The sequence below is a fragment of the Palaemon carinicauda genome, chromosome 32, assembly GCF_036898095.1.
Source record: "Palaemon carinicauda isolate YSFRI2023 chromosome 32, ASM3689809v2, whole genome shotgun sequence".
Classification (NCBI taxonomy): domain Eukaryota; kingdom Metazoa; phylum Arthropoda; class Malacostraca; order Decapoda; family Palaemonidae; genus Palaemon; species Palaemon carinicauda.
In genome coordinates this window covers 17,112,236-17,135,704 of record NC_090756.1, presented here as the reverse complement: position 1 = coordinate 17,135,704, position 23,469 = coordinate 17,112,236, and the positions used below count along the sequence as shown (strand labels likewise).

At 37.8% G+C, this 23,469-nt stretch overlaps 1 protein-coding gene across 2 annotated transcripts; it reads right to left on the bottom strand.

The window, feature by feature from the left end:
* Window positions 1-277: 277 nt before the first annotated feature.
* Window positions 278-19,141, bottom strand: LOC137625716 (cadherin EGF LAG seven-pass G-type receptor 1-like). 2 transcript variants are annotated; one of them, XM_068356614.1, is made up of 20 exons: window positions 18,983-19,141; window positions 18,377-18,525; window positions 16,430-16,601; window positions 15,585-15,769; window positions 14,345-14,558; window positions 13,960-14,175; window positions 13,135-13,271; window positions 8,769-8,961; window positions 8,411-8,536; window positions 6,804-6,912; window positions 6,441-6,663; window positions 5,937-6,098; window positions 5,459-5,562; window positions 5,065-5,276; window positions 4,687-4,921; window positions 3,919-4,081; window positions 2,899-2,976; window positions 2,127-2,255; window positions 1,142-1,198; window positions 278-540 (listed from the first exon to the last, which is right to left on the bottom strand). In XM_068356614.1, the coding sequence occupies exons 2-20, from the start codon at window positions 18,470-18,472 to the stop codon at window positions 499-501; spliced, it is 2,853 nt and encodes a 950-aa protein (XP_068212715.1). In that variant the 5' UTR covers window positions 18,473-18,525; window positions 18,983-19,141; the 3' UTR covers window positions 278-498. The 2 variants fall into 2 exon arrangements, with proteins under 2 accessions (XP_068212715.1, XP_068212716.1); XM_068356615.1 differs by lacking the exon at window positions 18,983-19,141 and having other exon boundaries at window positions 18,377-18,633.
* Between the last annotated feature and the right edge of the window lie 4,328 nt (window positions 19,142-23,469).

Here is a 23,469-nt window from a genome sequence, read left to right as displayed (position 1 = left end):
ATTCCATCATTTAACTTTATATTCTAGAATTGTTGATAATTCCCAATTGACACATCTTTGGAATCCAGTCTATTCCAATTCCTGAATTCCATTTATTTTTATATTCTAAAAATGGTGATAATTCCCAATGATACATCTATGGAATCCAGTCTTCCATTTCCTGGTTCCTGGAATCCAGTCGATTCCAATTCCTGAATACCATCTTTTAATTTTATATTCTAGAAATGTTGATAATTTCCAAATGATACATCTATGAAATCCAATCTTCCATTTCCTAGTTCCTGGAATCCAGTCTATTCCAATTCCGGAATTCCAATAACTTTCCAGGGTTCCTCGAGCGATCGTCATTTGTTTAAACTATAAGATGCGAATATATTCGTAAGCCATTTTATCAACTAAAGCCTCCTAGACTCCTTCTTCTCCTTCTTCTTCTTCTTCTTCGTATTATACCAGCTAATTCACTCCCCAGCCGAGACTCTTCTCTTCACGATCATTCATTTAAAATCCTGAATTTGGTCTCGATCCAGGCCGACCTGCCACCTGATTCATTGTTGATTTGTTTGTTTTAGCGTTCGGTTTCCACGTGAGCATTGAAAATGAAAATAGAGGCGAATGAGGGGTTTATTTCTTAAGATTCCTCTTCGATTTCCTATATCGTGAAAATAAGGGACGTTTCTGTGAATATTTTTATGAAATGGGTTATTTCATTACTTGTGTATTTTCTCTCGATTTATATAATTATTGGCAAAATATCTCATATCGAATATGAGAGAGAGAGAGAGAGAGAGAGAGAGAGAGAGAGAGAGAGAGAGAGAGAGAGAGAGAGAGAGAGAGAGAGAGAGAGAGCGCACCATTATAATTACAAATATTAGTTGATGAATGTCATGGCAAAAATCATCACAAAATTTGACAAATATTAAAGGGGAGAGAGAGAGAGAGAGAGAGAGAGAGAGAGAGAGAGAGAGAGAGAGAGAGAGAGAGAGAGATCCATTATAATTACAACAATTACTTAATTAATGTCACGTCAAAATCATCACAAGTATTTTTCAAATATCAAAACGAGAGAGAGAGAGAGAGAGAGAGAGAGAGAGAGAGAGAGAGAGAGAGAGAGAGACAACAAAATTGTATATGATCAACTCACCACGCCCATTGAAGGCGGTCTATTTGGGAAGTTTGGGCCGGCAGAGGATGATCTTTCCTGTAAATAAAAAAACAATATTGCCATTAAGAGAGAGAGAGAGAGAGAGAGAGAGAGAGAGAGAGAGAGAGAGAGAGAGAGAGAGAGAGAGAGAGAGAGAGAGACTTTAATTTCAACCCTTTTCAGGAAAATGATTGACGGGTTTCATATTCGTAGTTCATCTTGAGGGAAATTAATTAGGGAACTTTGCTATGAATATTTGAGTTTAGATTTAACCAAATAAGGACAACTGTATTGTAAACTCAAGATCTTGTGCCATTAAGAAGCTTTAGATTCCACATAGGAAACTCAAAATTTATCCTTAACTCAACAAAATTAAAGATTGGAATCCAACTCACTAAAGAAGTGGATCAAACTCAAAATCCGGCTGTGAAAAAAACAAGAAACTCAACATTCAATTCAACAAGGAATTGAGAAAGAGAAAAATCAAGCTTGACTCACCAAAGTTGCAACGATCAAACTCAATCCTTGAATCAATTCAAAAACAAAAAATGTCAAAACTCAACCAAAGTCAAAATTAAAATTCCTAACAAAAAACAACGAATAAATTTGATGATAATCTACCCTATATAATAAAGAGCTAGTGCCTGACTATATGTAAATATATATACTGTATATATATATATATATATATATATATATATATATACATATTTCTCTTCGGTAATGCTCAACGACATTACCAGACATATAACTACTCTCTCTCCCCATCCCTTGGATAGCGGGATATGGAATAGTCACACCCTGGCGAGAGGGGTTGTAGTTAGGAAAGGAGGAGGGGTTGGATAAGGGTTGAATCTGTGTATGTGCATATACAGTATAGCTAAATATATAGCCGACATTTTGACGGTCCGTGTACTGCAGTATCACTGATAATGATAAACGCATTAATAAATAGATAGAGATAAAAATCAACATTTTGACTTACTGGAGAGGATCTGCCACTAACACTGGGCGTGGCACTCTTGCTCCTTTGATCCACCGGCGACCCCAAATGCTGGCGGTCCTCTATGGGCACGGCGGGGGTGCCAAAGGCGTTGCCGAATAGTGCCTCACGCTGCCGATGGATACGAATGGTAATGATAAGGGTAGATTGTAATGATTATCCTAAAATATTGCCCATACCCATGGACTTAAGGGTCTTAATTTCTTAAATTCCAGTCCACTGTAGGAAAAAGGTCTCAAGCATGTCTTTATTCATGTCTGGGGCTTAGCCGATCCATCATCACGCTGGCCAGTGCGGATTGGAGGCGGTGGGAGATATTTGTATGGGTGGCCCTGACAAGTACAGCTTGGCTGATCATGGTGATACATAAACCCTTTCACCAGTTAAGGTATCCCCACTCAGAAAGGAATCTTCTATATAAGATGGATTAAAAGAGATCAAATTGGACAAATGATAATATTATGGACATTTTATGAATAGATGAAGCGTCAAGAAAAATTTTTTCATATGATATTCTTTCAACTATAAGATTTTTCAAAAATTTATGGATGGGTTTAAGTCCAATTTAGTAGAAAGTCTTTCAAGCAAGTAGAAAAGAGGTGATTATTGTTCTAGATGATTCCCGTTCCATGATTCTTTACAATAAAAGTTTTTCAAAAGAATTGAAAATTGTAAAATTTTGAGACATTTGTACATAATGTTTCCAAATGTTCGTATGCAATGTTTTCATCAAGTAACCTCACGTCCTGCTTACCCTTGCTTTAGCTTGCCCGGCTAATACCATTCTAAATCGTTTAGAGCCAAATCCTATGAAGAGTAGGATGATTAACCCCTGGAAAGAAGAGAGGAGACAAAGATGATTAAATTTATTGTACAGGAAAACCGCTTTTGAGATTACCAGACATGATAACTTATAACAATATAAGGCTATTTTGATTAAATGTCCTTACCATACACGCCCTTACACGGTCCTATCATTTCTGGCTCTTCGTCCAACCCTTTTGTTGTTCCAATCTCCTGTACTGCTCCTGGTGTTCCTAAGGAGCGTATCTAGTCGCCTACTCTATTTTTCTATCCCTCGTTTTTTACTCTCAAGCCTCTAGTGGTGTTTGCCTCCAATATGACTGTTCTAAAATATAGTTTATACCTTGTTTCCCATCCAGCTGTTTTGTGTCTTTTCATGACAATAAAATTTATTTTTTGTTAAAGCTACTTCTAGAAATAAGTGTTTTAATTCACTCTTTTATCCTAGTCACTGAAGCTTTATATCTTAGCCCATCCTCACTTGATGTACGGCTTTCATTAAAAGCTACTGTTGTGGTCATTAATGACAAATTCAAAATTTAGTTAATTCTTCTGAGGAGTGACATGCTCTTACCTAACTGACTGTATTCCATGCTATTTCCTTCAGGTACCATTCCTCTCTTGTTTAGCTTTAAGAAGAAAGATCATTCACATTTCTGACAGTCACTTGCCATCTACCAGGTTAACACACCAGACATTTTTTGACTGGTGATCAGCTATATCTAGGCTGACCATGTCATTAACTGCTATTTACCTATATTGACAAGATTTGAAATGATGGACCAGCTTGAATTCTTATTGCAGATACAACTACCATTTACAAGGTATATTTATCACTTTGATTTTCTATGGAACCAGCCTTTCCTATGTCACTGTGAGTGTGAAATATTCTGGTCACATTACTAAAGCATGAAACACCAAATTTTACATTGAATTACCAGAGACACATTGACAAGTTCTTGTAACTCACCGTCCACGAATTAAAGACCTGGAAGATGGGATAAAAATCGAGATCTCTGAAGTGGAAGCGCACGTATGCAAGCAAACCAAACGTCCACGTGATGGCGAAGAATATCATTACAAAGGCCCCACCATAGCAGAAGGAGCCGTAATCGTCTATGAGGTTGTCCTTCCTGTGGGACAACAGTGAAGGATAAGTTTAGGCAAGAGTCATAAGATGGTTTGACCATGTGATGGGAACAGAAGAAAATCTGTTTGCCTGAGAAACTGCGGAGATAAGTCTCATTTTACAGTCCGTATGTTTAAGACTTTTTAATTATCTAAAACATTTATCTTTTCCATACTGGTATGAATTACCTATTGGAGGGGTTGTAGAAATCTGCTTTTTTCAATCTAAGGTTGCGTCTCATCTAATATTAGTAATAACTTTAAGGATGATAGTATGCTAACTACAGGGACATCTGGACTTGCCAACTTGAATGGGATTTATGCAAAGAGGGAACAAAATGGAAGATAGAGGAGATATTCCAAAACAGTACTAACCCTGACAAGTGAAATCCTGATATAAAAGTCACTATACTGGAAAGAGTGATAATAATAGGTCACTACAAAGTTAATACATTTCCAATCTAAAAATTTTTCCTTGAAGAAAGTGACCCAAAAGTATATTCTGAGGTACCATATCTTGTCAGCCAAACTTTACATTAGGTAGGCAGTTTTAGGTAAGTCTTAAGCAGATTATCTGACAGAAATTATAACAATGATGACTACTAAATACCTTAAAGCCGGCGTAGACATGTTGCATATGACTATGCACCCAAAGATAAAAGAAACGGCGCTGAAGAATATCTGCGGCCCAAAGAAGCAGTACTTGGGCTCATTAACCCAAGACATGAAGCAGCGAGGATCTAACCCCAGATCGTGGAAGAAGAGGAGGTAGGTCAGACCCATTGACAATATGGGTACACTCCATGCCAGGAAAAAGTAGGCTCGGAGGCGCCCGCTGATTACGCCTGTGAAGAGAGAAAAGTGGTAAAAGTTATTGATGGCCATCTTTTTTTCAAACCACACTGTTATACTCAAAGATATAAAAAGGAAATAATGATTAATGATAGATTTCCTCCCAACCTAACCTAACTGTAACGGAAGCGCGTACCTGCAGTAATAGCCTTGAACGAAGCATGGCCCAGAACAAATATCCACGCGCCAGCACCTAGGTAGAATACATGGATGAGGGTGCCTATGGCGGCACACACGTGTCGGTCATCTCTGATAGTTTGCATGTCACTGACCAGCATGAAAATGGACCCGAAGAGCACAGCAAAGGCCAGGTTCAGACCGATGAGGTGGAACATGTCTTTGAGATCACTGCGTGAGTGGGGGATGGAAAAAGCGGGTTCTAATAAGAAGACTCAGAAAATCTATGTTATTTTCTTATTGTGAGGAGGAGAATTAAATCAACTATCATATTCATGAGAGCAGGAGGAAAATGCCACCAAATGGTATTAGAGATTCTTTGATAACTTTTTTATCTTATCTGTCAATCTTACCCTGAAACCAAGATGATGGCTATGTAGATAATCAGAGCAATGAAGGAGAGGATGTAACCGATGTACTTTGTGATGGTTAGCCATAACTGCTCTGGTGGAACTTCCTGTCATCACGAAAAAAAAAGTAAAAATAAATCGTAGATAATAGCTCTTTTAGCTCTTCAATATTCACTAGGTTATTGGATATTTTTGTTCAAAGTCGTAGGGAACTATAGTATTTTTCTGTTTGTATGTAAATATTCATTGTATACATGTTTATCCTAGCTTTATCAATGTTTTTACGAGAAAATTCCAAAGATACGTAACCATATGCAAAGAAAAATATTGACTGAATGCAGGACACTAAAGAACCATAGAATAGATTTCAGAAGATCCAAGATTATTTGTTTGCATATCAAGCAACCTATTGTCACTTAAACCAAATGATCTACAACTGAGTTGACCTTACCACTAGAAGTCATTAACATGTATAACTCACCCTTGGTTCGACCTGCTCAGCAAGGATGGCATAAGTGCCGAAGTGTTCGCAGGCACATTTGGTGTACTCCGCTGTCGTTATCAGAATTTTACATCCGGTTCGGTCCCAGGCTCCGTGTTCTCCAATTTCTTTGTTGAACCAGCCACAGATACGTTGGTTTATCTGTAAATATGATTCAAATTGATAATACATGTAACCCATACATGTCAACATCTTTTTGTGAATTGAATCTACATATTAGTGGTTTCAGCCATGAATTGTAATGTAATTATTTTACTATGAAGGCAGGGATTTTAGCTGCTAATTTCCCTGTAGACTAACTCTTTCCCTCTGGGGATGAAGTGTTTGTAGAATACAATCAACTAAAATTCCAAATCTGTTGTGCTATAATGTTTGCATCGTGAGATCAAAAATTTTAGATGCAGATTGGCTCCAACCATCAGGGTGGGGATCTGTAGAATACAGTCTCCCTTTCAGATTATCTTTAGTACAATCGAAATTTACCTCGATCACAGTCTCGTTGTCATGGAATTTGAGGTTTCTCATAGTATACTGCTTCACGTTATGTTCGAACTTTAGCCGAATCGGGTTGCGTTTACCAAGGGTCGGTATACACGGTGGCGCTTTTGGGTCCACCATCCTGTACTTGTTCAGGACTGGATTGGTTTCAGCTCTGACAGACATGACCCGGGAATCCAGCTTGTATTCAAGATATTTATCCAACGTTCTGAAAGATAATGAATGAATTAGTATTGTGCCAACACACGCCCTTGGGCCTAGGGATGATATAGTATTGAACTTGGGACTCTGATGGCAAGTAAATTAACAAGTACCATAAAAGAGATGTACTGAAATACATTGACTTACTTTCTATTAACTCTGGTGGTGGCAACATCATCGTAGGTATCGTAAAGTGTAGAAATGATGTTCAGAGCTCGATGGCCACACCGGCTATCATTGAAGAGCTTAGTTGGAACTGTGGGATGCAAGGTGTTTTCAATCAGATATTCTAATTAGTTAGATTATTAAATAATTAGCTATAGCATTAATGAATTTTTCCATTTTTGCATGAAGACATCGAATATTGTTGAAAGCCCCAATCTGAGATATATCACTGACACCAACTTAATGTTCTCGTACGGAAGAGGATAAAACAGTCATTAGTTTCGCTTTTACATAGAATAAACTAATATGTACTGCTTCTATTCTCCGCAATTTCCATACTCTTATATTTTCAAAGAGGGAGTTATCATTGCAACCATTCGGTTCCCACTACATTTCCTGCTCGTTAGAGTTTGACTATTGGTAAAGAAAGGTACTGAGTGGAGTATTGAGGAAAGGTGGGCAAGATGTGCAATACTTGTAGTAATGTTCGAGGAAGTCATTCATTCATGGTCTGTACTTACACAGCTGTCCCCTTTCTGTCCTGTTCTGTATGCCTCTTTCTGGTCTTATTCAACATTGACATAAATTGACGCATATGGTGTAGGACACAGACGGCCACCCCATGACATGCCGTAGCGGCCACAAAGCCGTCCCCACGCCACTCACCACTAGCTCACACCCCAACCAACGACCTCAACAGCTAATTACTGACCCCCATTAGTCAAAGTTATGCTATTACCGCTCCAGATTCTGGGCTGCTGCAGAGAAATGTGCGAATGGCTTTTAGGGGCCAAAAGACTTGTAAGTAGGTCAACGCTTGTGGCGGTGGCCTCTCCTGTCAATAATGTTTTCTTTTTATATGTTGATAAGATTATTATTATTAACCCAGCCACTGAAGGGGGCAAGCCAGCCTCAACTTGGTGCCGGTCCCAAGCTTGGGTAAATGGGGAGGGTTGGCGGCAGGAAAGGCATCCGGCCATGAAAAATTACCCAAAACCAATATGACCAGTGGAAATTGTGAGATTAGAATTAATGCTAGGGTATATATATGATGAAGTGTGGGACAGAGGTAGATGGAGAACGCTGGCCAGAAACATCGACCCCACATAATGTGGGAAAGGATGCAGACAAAGATGATGATTATTATTATTATTGTTATTATTATTATTATTATTATTATTATTATTATTATTATTAATATAAAACTGGTTAATTCCCTGCTGTAAGTTGAGGATTTTCTCTGTCTCTCTCATCCCCCCCATAGTAGGAGACAGGATTCGAAATCCTATGGACTCAGAAATCCCCAACTCTGTGGTTAACTCATTTAATCTAGTTTTATACTATTTGCATTCATAAAGTGGATTTTCTCCTTCCTCAGTGTTCCCCAAAATTGCTTTAAGAGTCAAGTCCATGAACAAGATTTTTCTGGGCTTATATTCTTAAATGAAATATTGCCTTTGCTCACTGAGAGCTGAGATGCAAACAGTCAACACTACATGCAAGAATTATTCAGAGATCTCGGCGTCAATGACCTTCGATGTCAGGATGCTGGAAAACTCCAATTCAATCAATCAATTCAGAGTTCTTACCGGCTGACCGATCATAAGGCAGATTCCAATCCTTGCGAATGCCTGGCAACAGCTTGTACTCCGGAAACTCGTAGAAGTCCCTTAAGGTCTCCAGTTCCTTTGATGTGATCTTGTACGTCTCAGTAACTGGAAAGAGTAGAGTTTTCAATATTTTACCCAAAAGACCAAACTATCCCATATTCACTCCTAGGGAAATGCACCCCTGAATGCTCAGAATTTTGAATTTTCTCCTACACCTATTTTCCCTTGTATTTTTAATCTACTCCGAAAGGCAATGATTTTCATTTCTCATTAACATGGAATTGTATAACTGCCAAGACAGAGCTAGGTGATTACTATTTAAACTATAACAACTCACGGATGGTTTCAGTAGCCCTTGTATTTTTATATGGTTCAGATCCATTATTGAAGACTATGGCTTTCGACACTCCCATCATCCAGTTCTCAAGATCACCAATAACCTTACTTGAGCCAGGCCTCTCCTTTTGTAGTTCCCTCCACTTCTCGAAAGTGGGTGGGAGGAACATGTTGCTCACAGATTCCAGTATATCCTGAGGAAGGTGATAAAGATGTATCCCATTAAAAGCAAATATTTCAAAGACTTTTGTCCATCTAGTATGTCTTCCGGCTTCTGCTAGTAGCTACAGTGTCCGAGGTTAAGGTGGTGATATACGGTAATGAGCACCAATTTTAAATTATTGGTATATTGAAAAAGTATGCAAGAAGAGACCAGGATACGTGGTCAGTTGACAATGCCTTAAAGTGACCTTTGATACTAATGGAAGGACATAGTAGAGAATCAGTCAAATAACAGAGAGAGTGAAGCATTTGTCGAGAAGCTGAGTGGAAACAGGAAAATATTAAATGTGGTTAATATGGAAGAATAAAACACAAATCATATATTCATTAGATGATAGCAATTTACTTTTGAATTCTTATGGCAATATATATCAAGGTTGATATTTGCTGATGGTCATCTTTACGCTAATTACTATTTTCTTGTAATGCTAAACCTATTGATGGAATGGTTATAAAGCTTTTGTTGAGAGTCCCAGTTTGGCATCAATGAGCACTTGGGTAAGAATCATCACATTTTTCCAACAATCATACCTTTTTTTAACCATCAAAATAGGTGTCAGACGGTCAGACTCCTGTAGCAAGGGCTAGACATGGAACCAAAAAACCTTTCCTTTCCCTGCCTGTCTTTTCTTTTCTCAAACTGATTCTAATACTATCTAATATCGCATGAGGGTCTGCACCTCTCTTTTATTCTTCTCCTGTACTCCTCTTTTCTCCCTTTTTCCTTATTCTTTCCCATCCCGAGTACCTGCCTTCGGGCTATAAACTGGATTGTATCCAGGGGTACTTATCCTTTCCCCATATTCCCCACTTCCCTATCCTTATCCGTATCCGTATCCGTACTCGGGTAAGAATTTTAAATGAGTGTGTCTCTTTCTCCCTTTTTCCTTATTCTTTCCCATCCCGAGTACCTGCCTTCGGGCTATAAACTGGATTGTATCCAGGGGTACCTTATCCTTTCCCTATATTCCTCACTTCCCTATCCTTATCCGTATCCGTATCCGTACTCGGGTAAGAATTTTAAATGAGTGTGCAATAGTTAAATAATGGAAACTTCATTGATTTTGCTTTAAAACGCCATGTTTGGCTAAATCCAATGCTCCCGGAGCGTCCCGGAGCGTCCCGGAGCGTGGTTCGTAAGTATAAGAGGTCCTCAACTTATAGACAATCAGCTTACAAACATTCGGAGATACAAACAGAAATCCAACTGAAAATTCTGTAATAAAACAATATTATATCATTTAATACAGTAAGCAAAACGACATTTGTAATAGCCTGAGATCTGTTTCATATGAAACCTGACTATTTGTTGAATTTTGTACCTGGAAATCATAGGCATGGAATAATGGAGTTCAGGTTAGGCTTACCCTAGGCCGTAATTTAACAGATTTGAACTTACGAGCGATTCGGCTTACTAACAGCTTCTTGGAATCAATTAAGTTAGTAAATTGAGGACTTTCTGTAGAATCAGTCAGTGATACTGCCGCTATCCTAAAGAACACCAGAAAAAGTAGAACTACAGCATCTCTAACAGACACATAGGGCATAAGACCTTTCCATAAGAGAGTGAATAAGTTTAACTGGGAAATTCAAAATGTTTTAAGTCCTATAATTCAACGCCAAGATCTACACCCCTTAACTTAACACAGACTGAACCACCATTCGCCGACTTCCCACTCAGAGAGTTTTAAGTCCTATAATTCAACACCAGGATCCACACCCCTTAACTTTCCACAGACTGAACCACCATTCGCCGACTTCTCACTCAGAGAGTTTTAAGTCCTATAATTCAACACCAGGATCCGCACCCCTTAACTTTCCACAGACTGAACCCCCATTCGCCGACTTCTCACTCAGAGAGTTTTAAGTCCTATAATTCAACACCAGGATCCGCACCCCTTAACTTTCCACAGACTGAACCCCCATTCGCCGACTTCTCACTCAGAGAGTTTTAAGTCCTATAATTCAACACCAGGATCCGCACCCCTTAACTTTCCACAGACTGAACCCCCATTCGCCGACTTCTCACTCAGAGAGTTTTAAGTCCTATAATTCAACACCAGGATCCGCACCCCTTAACTTTCCACAGCCTGAACCACCATTCGCCGACTTCTCACTCAGAGAGTTTTAAGTTCTATAATTCAACACCAGGATCCGCACCCCTTAACTTTCCACAGGCTGAACCACCATTCGCCGACTTCTCACTCAGAGAGTTTTAAGTTCTATAATTCAACACCAGGATCCGCACCCCTTAACTTTCCACAGGCTGAACCACCATTCGCCGACTTCTCACTCAGAGAGTTTTAAGTCCTATAATTCAACACCAGGATCCGCACCCCTTAACTTAACACAGACTGAACCACCATTCGCCGACTTCTCACTCAGAGAGTTTTAAGTCCTATAATTCAACACCAGGATCCACACCCCTTAACTTTCCACAGGCTGAACCACCATTCGCCGACTTCTCACTCAGAGAGTTTTAAGTCCTATAATTCAACACCAGGATCCCCACCCCTTAACTTAACACAGACTGAACCACCATTCGCCGACTTCTCACTCAGAGAGTTTTAAGTCCTATAATTCAACACCAGGATCCGCACCCCTTAACTTTCCACAGACTGAACCACCATTCGCCGACTTCTCACTCAGAGAGTTTTAAGTCCTATAATTCAACACCAGGATCCGCACCCCTTAACTTTCCACAGACTGAACCACCATTCGCCGACTTCTCACTCAGAGAGTTTTAAGTCCTATAATTCAACACCAGGATCCGCACCCCTTAACTTTCCACAGACTGAACCACCATTCGCCGACTTCTCACTCAGAGAGTTTTAAGTCCTATAATTCAACACCAGGATCCGCACCCCTTAACTTTCCACAGACTGAACCACCATTCGCCGACTTCTCACTCAGAGAGTTTTAAGTCCTATAATTCAACACCAGGATCCACACCCCTTAACTTTCCACAGGCTGAACCACCATTCGCCGACTTCTCACTCAGAGAGTTTTAAGTCCTATAATTCAACACCAGGATCCGCACCCCTTAACTTTCCACAGACTGAACCACCATTCGCCGACTTCTCACTCAGAGAGTTTTAAGTCCTATAATTCAACACCAGGATCCGCACCCCTTAACTTTCCACAGACTGAACCACCATTCGCCGACTTCTCACTCAGAGAGTTTTAAGTCCTATAATTCAACACCAGGATCCACACCCCTTAACTTTCCACAGGCTGAACCACCATTCGCCGACTTCTCACTCAGAGAGTTTTAAGTCGTATAATTCAACACCAGGATCCCCACCCCTTAACTTAACACAGACTGAACCACCATTCGCCGACTTCTCACTCAGAGAGTTTTAAGTCCTATAATTCAACACCAGGATCCGCACCCCTTAACTTTCCACAGACTGAACCACCATTCGCCGACTTCTCACTCAGAGAGTTTTAAGTCCTATAATTCAACACCAGGATCCGCACCCCTTAACTTTCCACAGACTGAACCACCATTCGCCGACTTCTCACTCAGAGAGTTTTAAATCCTATAATTCAACACCAGGATCCACACCCCTTAACTTTCCACAGGCTGAACCACCATTCGCCGACTTCTCACTCAGAGAGTTTTAAGTCCTATAATTCAACACCAGGATCCGCACCCCTTAACTTTCCACAGACTGAACCACCATTCGCCGACTTCTCACTCAGAGAGTTTTAAGTCCTATAATTCAACACCAGGATCCGCACCCCTTAACTTTCCACAGACTGAACCACCATTCGCCGACTTCTCACTCAGAGAGTTTTAAGTCCTATAATTCAACACCAGGATCCCCACCCCTTAACTTAACACAGACTGAACCACCATTTTCCGACTTCTCACTCAGCGAGTCCGTCCTTCCCTTTTTTTTTCTCCTGTTTTGATAAAAAAAAATTTTGTTAATTTTTTCTAGTCCGCTTCACTTTCTCCTCACTTCTCTCCTGGCTTTGGCTGCCTGGACCTAAAATAAACGTACATTTTAAAAATGAATACTTGGCTTCCCCCATGCATTTTCCCTGACCTTATAGTCATACAGGATAATCAAATCAGAACAGATTCTCAAGAAGAGAAGTTTTCCAGTCTCATGTCTTGCACCTATCGCAATTCTTACCATCATTCCTTCGTGGGTTTTGGTATTAATCCTCTTAGGTATGGAGGTATTGGATGTAAATTTCTCTATGAGCTCCACCAGGGTAGCATGTCGGGCCATTTCTTCTTCGTTTGGCGGAGCGTCTGTAGCAGATGAGGCTGTGAAGATATATAAGGAAATGTTGTATATATATATATATATATATATATATATATATATATATATATATATATATATATATATATATATATATACAGTATAAATGTGAGCATACAAACACACATCACTATAAATATATCATTATTGAATAAACTGCTAGTACAGAAAATAGAATAAAAAAGGTGAGGTTGTATAAAGAAACTGTTGAGCCAATTCCTCTTTATGGAAGTAATATGTGGAATTTGGATATCAGTGGAAGGATAGATAGTTGAAGTTGTTGAGATGAACTATTTGCTATATGTAAATACAAAAAGAAAATAGAAATGATTAGGTAGTTAAAGGATAAAAAGAAGAAGAGGGAAACTTAAAAAGAATTGAGTAGATGGAGCATTAGAGGTACTACAAGGAAAGGGTCTTAAAATCTATGAGAATATTATATGCAAGGTGCAGGTGAATGGGGTTAGTTTGGATTCAGGATTCAAATAACTGCTTCTAAGACTACTGTGTAGTTGCATGAAGTTGCTGATGATTTAGAGATTCAACTGGTAAGGTATAAATGCAGCAGGGATTGGCTTGCTCTTTCTTAGGAACCACACCTTATACAAAGGTATGGCTTAATGTTAAGTATACATATCTATCAAATTACATGCTCTGTCTATTTATGCATTTATGTGTGAACGCACTAACCTGTTGGACTTGTTGCAGTGGAATGCACTGCAGTGGAAGAAGAGGAAGAAGTTGACGAAGAGGATGTTGGCTCCGGAGCCACTGAAGGAGTTGGCTCCTCATGGGTCATCTTATTTAAGATATCCACAGCATAAGCTCGCTGGTCGGGGTCACTGAGGTCCACACTATTGATCATTTGGCTGTATTCCTCCACATTCACGTTAGAAAAGTTAGCCTCTGTTGAGGTATGGAAAGATTTGCTGATTTATTTGCTTACTGTCAAGGCCTTATCTTAGTTTAGGGATATATTCTGATCTTTTTTGCTTGTCAAGTTCATGGTCCTTTGGCTAACAGTGACATGCTCAAATTACGAATGATCATCATAAATAGAATCTGTTCAGCTTACCAAAGCCACCAAAGAAGAAATTTGTCTCGTTGTCTGGCAATCTTCTCTGCCACATAGCTATCTCATCGTATTCGGCATCATTGTATCCTCTGTAATTGGTATCAGTGGAGGTCTTGTGACACCCGATCATCACTAATGCCGGGTCCAAGGGTGCTAATGGTGATGAAGGGGATCCATAAACGCGTTGCCCTACTTTCTTAAGGTCTACATATAGCTGAGGGGAAAGGCCACAAAAGGTTTAAAATGGCTAAGGTAGGAAGACAGTGGTTACACTGATCTCGAATCCAGTGTCAATATGATTTCAGTCTTCTGTTTGATTAATGAATGTAAAACTGCAAGAACAGAACTGACATCTAGTCAATAAAATACTTATGATATACTTTGTAATCGTACAAATATGTATCAATTAAGTACCTCTGTAAACGCCAAATGACGGCATTTTATTCTCAAGTTACTTTATTGCATAGATTGACTTAGAAGTGTCTGGAAGTTTTCTAGTGACGATTCTAACATCAGCAGCTATGTAACAGTTGTCTAAAGTACAATACACTGATTTCAATGAATCTGTATTATCTAACACTCTCAAGTCTGCTTGCAATTTCTCATTGGAATAAAGGCATTTCCAAAGTTAAGCTCCAGTTCGCTGACACTGATGAATTACTACCTGTACGTCAGACGCCTGAATCCAGTCTGGACAAGTTTGAATACTATGTATGTACCGATGTGAGAGAGACTGAATTATAAACTTCCTTATAAAGAGGACAAGTGGTCTCTTAAGGACTCCATGTACTTGTCTCAGTTACATCCATTCATTTAAGAAAATTTTGTGTAACCAGGCTTGACTGATAAAATAAAAACAATTTCCAGGTATGTTTAAGACCAAGGTTGTAGCAAGAATGAATATAGTAGATAACAGATTGTAGGATTAAACAAGAACAGTTAACAAAGAATCCAAAGGAATTGTAAAATGAATAAATACAGAAAAGAAGGAAACTTGATGTGTGAAACCCTGAAGGATTGTAATAACCAGAAAAAAATCCTCAGACTGCTGAGCCCTAGATTTCTATGGATTTAACCAGCCTTGAGTTAGCTAAAAATTTTCTTCTCATACTTTTCCTGTTTACTATAAGAATGTCTTAAATCTGACTAGTTCCTGAATTGTTCAGCACATTTTTACCTCCAGAGTTGTTTACAGTCTGGTTACGGTAAAAATATTCCCAATTTACATATATTTCCTTACCTCCAGTCCTTTCTCTCCAGTGGGTGTCGGTTGCTCCCACCGAACAGCAATGTTGCTCCAGGTGTCGTTGGGTGATATTCCAGCAACCTCCACTTTCCAGAACTGGTCGCCTGTTGACACCACGGCCCCGAGCCAGTATCCCTTGTGGTAGAGGGCGACGCCTGGGTGACCAGCTTCGTCACCACCTGTTCCAAACAGATGATGGATTATTATACAATACAAGTTATCATGATTATGGTAAGTTGTGCTTTTATTTGTGTTATGAGTATAGTTTATGACTTGTCATTAGAAATTTTTCAGACTGAAGAGTAGTTATATTGAAGGTTTTCTTACCTTTGAAGAGGAATATTGGTGACTTTATCTCAAGTTAGACAATAAGAGCTTGATAAATTCTTTAACTAAAATAAAAGACCCTTGAAAACAATCATACAAAGACTAGCTTCAGTAGCTCAATGTTTTTTTTTTATAATAAGATTAAAATTAGATGAGTAAAAGAGTCTTATGTGTATACTTCAAGACTGACATAACTAGTCTCGTAAGAAATATGAAATAATGTCAGCTTTACAAGACTGCACAAAAATATTCAATTTTAAATTGCCATAGCCAATCTCATGACTATCATCATGGTCTAATCCCAAAGTCTTTTTTAATTCTGACACAAGCCATCAACTCAGAATAAGTTTGCAAGAATATCCCTGGAAAATGATTGAATAACATAAACAGTACTGGAAAGCGTCCAGTATCAGCAAATACAGTGTTAGGGTGTGAACGGCAGTTGATCACTATACCTGAGAGCAATCAGATGCTATGATTAAGAACACTTCAAAATTTGGATTTCTGCTAACCTGTGGATAAGATATATTTGTGGTCACTTTCCGTGAAGCTGGAGGACTCCGCAAAATCGTCTTGGGAAACAAAGGCTTTCTCCCAGACACTGAAGCTAAATCCATAGGCACATTCTTTAGGATTTCGAGTGCAGTTCTCCTCTCCCACTTGGTAGCTTTCATGGATCATGCACTGGAAAGAAAGAGGACAATGTATTTTCAGTTGACGGTCCATTGGAAAAAGAAACATATGGTCTTCACAGAAATACGAGTATAGAATTCAAGGGCATCATGCATTATAGGAAGAAAAATCTAGTTTTTATCAAAAACATATTTTCATTCGTCTAAATTATTCTTCAAATCCAAGTATCATGGTGAGAGAATTGCATGGCCACTTCAATCCCTTTGTTAGAGAAGTGTAATTGATAGGTGGGTGCATTCTTCAATGGCTTTCTCATAGCTAACTGGATGACTAAGGTTAAAGGAGAAGATGATAGCAAGTATCCAGGTCTAACTGAAAAAGAACTAATTGCCCCACTGTTGTGACATGACCCAAAGAGTAAGAATTCGTCCTCACAAATGAAATTCTGAGCAGAGAAATTCTCAAACATTATTTGACACCTCCGTACATCTGCCATTAAAGTGGCATTAACATTCAAATATTGCTTAGTATTTAAAGAATTACATATAGCTTTAATATTAAGGGGAAAAACCTGCTTCATTCTCTGAGATATCTCTGTTTGCCCTTAGAATTAATTTCTTAAACAAGTCAAAGCACTATTCAATCAAAAATTCAAAACACCTGGAATCTTTATTCTGCGTATTATATACAAATCTCTAACTCAAAAAGGATAAAATCCTCTTCCTTTTTTGTATTAATCAAGGAAGAAGGAATGACAAAATATGTTGAGGCTATTTCCTGGTTTCTCTGAGTTTGTGTCATTGCAACAAAGTCAACTGTGAAAGACTGACTATTAAGTGCCAGTTCTTGGCATTTGTGAACTCTCTGAGAGAGTGTGTAGCCCAAGTCCTTATCTTGAAGAGGCAAAACCCAGAAAAAACTCTGTTAGTGGTTATTATGTTAAAGTAACCTGCCTCAAGAGTTCCAAAGGAAGTCTGGGAAGACTTTTAGACAATAGTAAAAGATCTCTCTTTTATGGTTTTAACGTAGACTGAATGACCTTCTTTTTGCATTGCTGAAAGAGCTCCTCAAGTTTAGAGAAGATCTAAGACTTAGGAGTATGTACAGTATGGTAGCATCAGGAATAGGTCATAAAGAAAGAGACATTGTAGTGGAACTGGGATGTAATTCTATTTTGCTTGATGAAGGCTGGGAACCGACTTTACTAGACTTCTATTGGGCTTCAGTTGACCTTGCTTAAAATCTGCTTCTAAGGCATTGTAGGATAGCCTCCATGCATAGAGTCAATGCTCTTGTGGAATCCTCAAGAATGAAGCTTTCATGACTGAAAGAGTCAATGAACCTCTTTTACTAAGGATGAAACAATAACATAAGAATTATGGTTAAACCCTTCAAAGTCTGGATCTTCATCATCACTCAGGGTGAAATCAAACTGAAAGTCATGAAAATTAAGACTAATACCATAAGAAGAATGCATCTATCTTCTAAGTAACTAGAACTGGATAGAGTAATAAGTCTAAAGTTCAAGCACGTAGGGAGACTGTGTACATGCCAACTACAATTTTCTATATCAAGGAACAGGATGTTTTGAGAGTGGGTTGACCATGAATTTGGTCTAAAGTGAGAAAGGAATTGTTTTTGTGAATAGAAAGAAGACAAGACGAGGAAAAAAAGTTACCATTGACCATGCAGTAAAGCCAGTGCAGCTAGAGACTTTTTGGCAATATGAATCTTAACATTTATGCTGGTTTGTTCCATGCGAAATGAACCTAAGAAGTGTGCTTAGTTTGAGGAACACAGAAAACTGACAATTGTTTAGGGTGTACCTGTTCAGCTGCAGAGGAGAGGCTCACAGCATATCCAAATCCGAAAGGCCCGTCTGTTGTAGCGTAGTTGTCTTCCTTCCCACCAGCATCAGTCATGTTGTTTTGAATGGTCCCCCAGTAGTAGTCTGACGTTGCAGGGTAGGACGGGTCTACGGAGAACCGTGAGCTCGTTTCAAATATGTGTCAGTAGAATTCTACTGCCTCATTTCTAACAAACTAATTCTCGGCTTTCTCGTTAACCAGTGAATTGCTTTGAACATGCTCTGTTTATAAACAGGTCTTTGAGCAAAGGCTCTGCTAACTCAAGACTGAATAAGGCTATGGTATAGGGTCTATATGTTACTCTAGAGTCATAATCCTTGGTATAAATTGTAACCTTAAGTAAAACAACTAAATGTGACCATCTTAAGAAATATCAGTTATTTGAACTTCATGGTGACTGGATTCCCCATAGCAATGACAGGTCTCCATAAACCTTGCTTAATGGTTGCTTGACAAAGGCCGCCCCAAAGTGATAGCGTTTGGTCTAACACCAGTCTACTCTACTAAGGTGGCATAGTTGTACGCATACTGTGAGAGAGACGCCTCTGTGGAGCAAAGGCTTACCGTAGGGTGGCAGGGTGGGTAGGACCAGCGTGGGCTCCGTGGGCGGTCCAGGCGTGGTATCTGGAACTGCAGAAGGGGGAAACGGAGGCAGCAGAGCCGCGGGAGAAGGGAAGGCAAAGAAAGAGGTGTTGCTGTGTTAGTCATTCATGATTTTTTCTTTTCGAATAAAATTGAAGGTGTGATGATGATAGCTCATGAGTGTGATAATGAGGTCAATGATAAGAGGTAGATTTAACAGGAATTCTCTAGGAGAGAGAGAGAGAGAGAGAGAGAGAGAGAGAGAGAGAGAGAGAGAGAGAGAGAGAGAGAGAGAGAGAGAACACACTATGAATGGGGATAGGAGTTGCTTCCATGTACACAATTGTTTAGAAATAAGATAACAAATTATGGCTTTCGGCGGTATCGGGAGGGACATCACTTTAGCAATTCGTCTAAAGAATTCGTCGTTTAACCCATTAATGATCAACTAATGATTTGATTCCTTTCCGTAGGACATGCCTGTTTAATAAACATTTAGTTTTTTTTAAAAAGATATCGTTAATAACGACTTAGAATGAATATTAACTTGACCATAACCACTTCCAATATCGCCATTTTTAAAGCCAAGCCATCTCTCTAGGTCTCAAGAAAGATGTTTACAATATATCTTAAAATATGGACGCGTTGACGCTAGTGGTTGTCATCTGGTAGGTCCGTCGCATCCTTCTGCAGTTCCTGAAGGGGTGGAAGGTGTCCCCTTCGGCCATTCTGCTGACGAAGGGCTCGGGGAATGTCTGTTGGGGAAGAATTTTAGATGTTTACTTGAGCTGTCAATGTCATTAATGTTTCTATTCGGTCTTCTAAGATGTTTTTTTAGTAACCATTCATGTTTTTGTCATTTTATTGGTAAATTAAGTTTGTAGAAATAGTTATTTGGAGAACATTTATCAAAAAACAGCAAGACACTTATGTAAATATACATGAATGTATGCATATATATATATATATATATATATATATATATATATATATATATATATATATATATATATATATATATATATATAATATATATATGTATGTATATATATACATATATTATAGCCGCACACACTCACACACACACACACACACACACACACACACACACATATATATATATATATATATATATATATATATATATATATATATATATATATATATATTATAAATACGTTTGCACAAAATCACTTGATTAATACTAACTTTTGCTACCTGAGACCATTTCGGTTTGAATGTTGTCAAAGATTTATGGTGGTAATCCTGGAATATATTTCTTGTGCAGTCTGTGTTCAAAAAACACCCATCTGGAAGGCGAATGCATTTATGATTATACAGATTCAGTCACATATTGTGTGTTCAAAATATCAAAGCCCATAATTCTTATAGTCGTCTCCATCACCTTTCTTTATACCCTAGAAAAATTCTTCATTTGAACATCCTTCTTGAGAACCTTTCCATCATCCAGAGATACCTTATAAATATTGGTCAGTCACTCAACCACACTGTCAATGATTTACTTCAGCATCTCACTTATAATCCCATCAACTCTGTTTGTCTTTCCATTCTTTACCTTCTTAAACTCCAATAATCAATCCTTTTTGAGAACCTTTCCATCATCCAGTGATATCTTATAAATATTGGTCAGTCACTCAACCATGCTAGCAATTATTTACTTCATCATCTCACTTATAATCCCATCAACTCTGTTTGTCTTTCCATTCTTTACCTTCTTAAACTCCAATAATCAATCCTTTTTAAGAACCTTTCCATCATCCAGAGATACCTTATAAATATTGGTGAGTCACTCAACCATGTTACCAATTATTTTACTTCATCATCTCACTTATAATCCCATCAACTCGGTGTGTCTTTCCACACCTCTTTTATGTCCCCATAAGCCTCTTCAATGAGCCTTCTCAACCTTACAGTAACGGGTTTTGCTCTCATGGCCTTTAGTTCAGACTCTCTATTAATCTTTACATTCTCTTGAACAATAACTGTATTCTCTTACCACTTACATCATTATATTATGATCTACTTGCTCATGAAATATTCCTGACTAGTACAGTGGTAACGTGTGTGCCTAGCATTCACATGGCAGCAGATCGATTCTAGCTCAGGACCATGAGTTTAAGCTGTTTACTGGGGAGGCCACTGCTGTGGTTGGGCACCATATTGGGGTATTGGGCTTGCCTGGCGGACGTTCTAGTGAGTATTCTGATGAAACTGGAACTGGAACCAGACACCTTTTAACATTTAACCTATTATCTTTTTAATCTTACTAAAGTTCCTGGTCACCTTAACGTTTTACAGTTTCTGATCTCATTCTCCCCACAAGTTAAACATGTCTGATTTCATTCTCCCCCTATGTATTTATTTTCTGTTTATTCTCTCATGCTATCCCCTCCCTTGCCCTATTCTTCCTTCCGTTAGCCTGCTTTCCACTCTGCTACCTTATTCTTCTTTCTATTCTTCTTATTATTTGTGGAGATACGAGCGCTCTCTCTCTCTCTCTCTCTCTCTCTCTCTCTCTCTCTCTCTCTCTCTCTCTCTCTTCTCTCTCTCTCTCTCTCTCAATCTGCCTGAAAATTAGCATCAATCAAGAACACTATAGTCAATTCTTTTTCTCCTACCATACAAATCCAAGTCATGTGGGTACATTTTACACATATTTTTTTTCTTATCTCACCACTGACTTCCAACATTCATAAACTCTCCTGGCTGTATCTATTACGCCAGTCATTTTTTTTTAATTTTAAGCTTTTTAAATTCTCATTCATTTTTTAAAAATCAAAGACCTATACTCAATTTTTTTTAATGATTCGCATTTGCACTGACTCGCAGCGGTGCCCTTTTAGCTCGGAAACGTTTCCTGCTATCTGATTGGTTGGACAAGATAATTCTAACCAATCAGCGATCAGGAAACTTTTCCGAGCTATAAGAGCACCCCTGCGAGCCGGTGCAAATCTGCCTCACTAAAAGAAATTGACTATAGTGTTCTTGATTGGTGCTAATTTTCAGGCAGATTGAGAGAGAGAGAGAGAGAGAGAGAGAGAGAGAGAGAGAGAGCGCTCGTATCTTCACAAATAATAAAAGAAAACTTTAGCTACCTTTTATTCGTGTCAAGATTAATCTCAAGATCTAATAGAGTCCTTGTTACCTCATATTCTATCTCAACAAAAAACTTGAACTAATATCTATCTATAAATGCAATCAACCATTGCCTAGTTCCATATGTCACCTCTCTTATATGTTCTCGGAGAACATTTCAATGTCCTGTGAACAAACAGACAGAATGACATTAACAGACGAATGAATTCCTAACTTCTGTTCAACATCACTGGCGATGCAATTGCCCGAAAGCAAAATTAAAGATTAAGTTTATTTATATTATAGAACTTCAGACATTCAGAGTCTATCAGCAGATACGAAAATGGTGTTTTTAATTTTTTCGTTTATTTTATTTGATATATAGAAATTAGTCTATGTTTTCCAGTGTGTGTTTGTAAGAAAGGTGGACTCAAAATCAGTATATTGAAAATTGAAATTTATTAAGATTTTTTGAAAACCCTAAATCTGGATAATGGATATTTTTACAGTAGTTAGTAAATTAGTGGGGGATATGAATTGCCATAACTGAGGGTTTCAATCTATGGATGGTATTATTATTATTATTATTATTATTATTATTATTATTATTATTATCATTATTATTGTTATTATGATTATTATTGTTGTTGTTGTTGCCATAACTGAGGTTTTTAATCTATGAATGGTATTATTATTATTATTATTATTATTATTATTGTTGTTGTTGTCGTTGTTGCTGTTGTTGTTGTTGCCATAACAATGGTATTATTATTATCATTATTATTATTATTATTATTATTATTATTATTATTATTGCCATAACTGAGGGTTTCAATCTATGGATGGTATTATTATTATTATTATTATTATTATTATTATTATTATTATTATTATTATTATTGTTGTTGTTGTTGCCATAACTGAGGTTTTTAATCTATGAATGGTATTATTATTATTATTATTATTATTATTATTATTATTATTATTATTATTGTTGCCATAACTGAGGGTTTCAATCTATGGATGGTATTATTATTATTATTATTATCATTATTATTATTATTATTATTATTGTTATTGTTGTTGTTGCCATAACTGAGGGTTTCAATCTATGGATGGTGTTATTATTATTATTATTATTATTATTATTATTATTGTTGTTGTTGTTGTTGCCATAACTGAGGGTTTCAATCTATGGATGGTATTATTATTATTATTATTATTATTATTATTATTATTATTATTATTATTATTATTATTATTATTATCATTATTATTGCTGTTGTTGTTTTTGTTGTTGTTACTATAACTGGGGATTTTAATCTATGAATGGTATTATTATTATTATTATTATTATTATTATTATTATTATT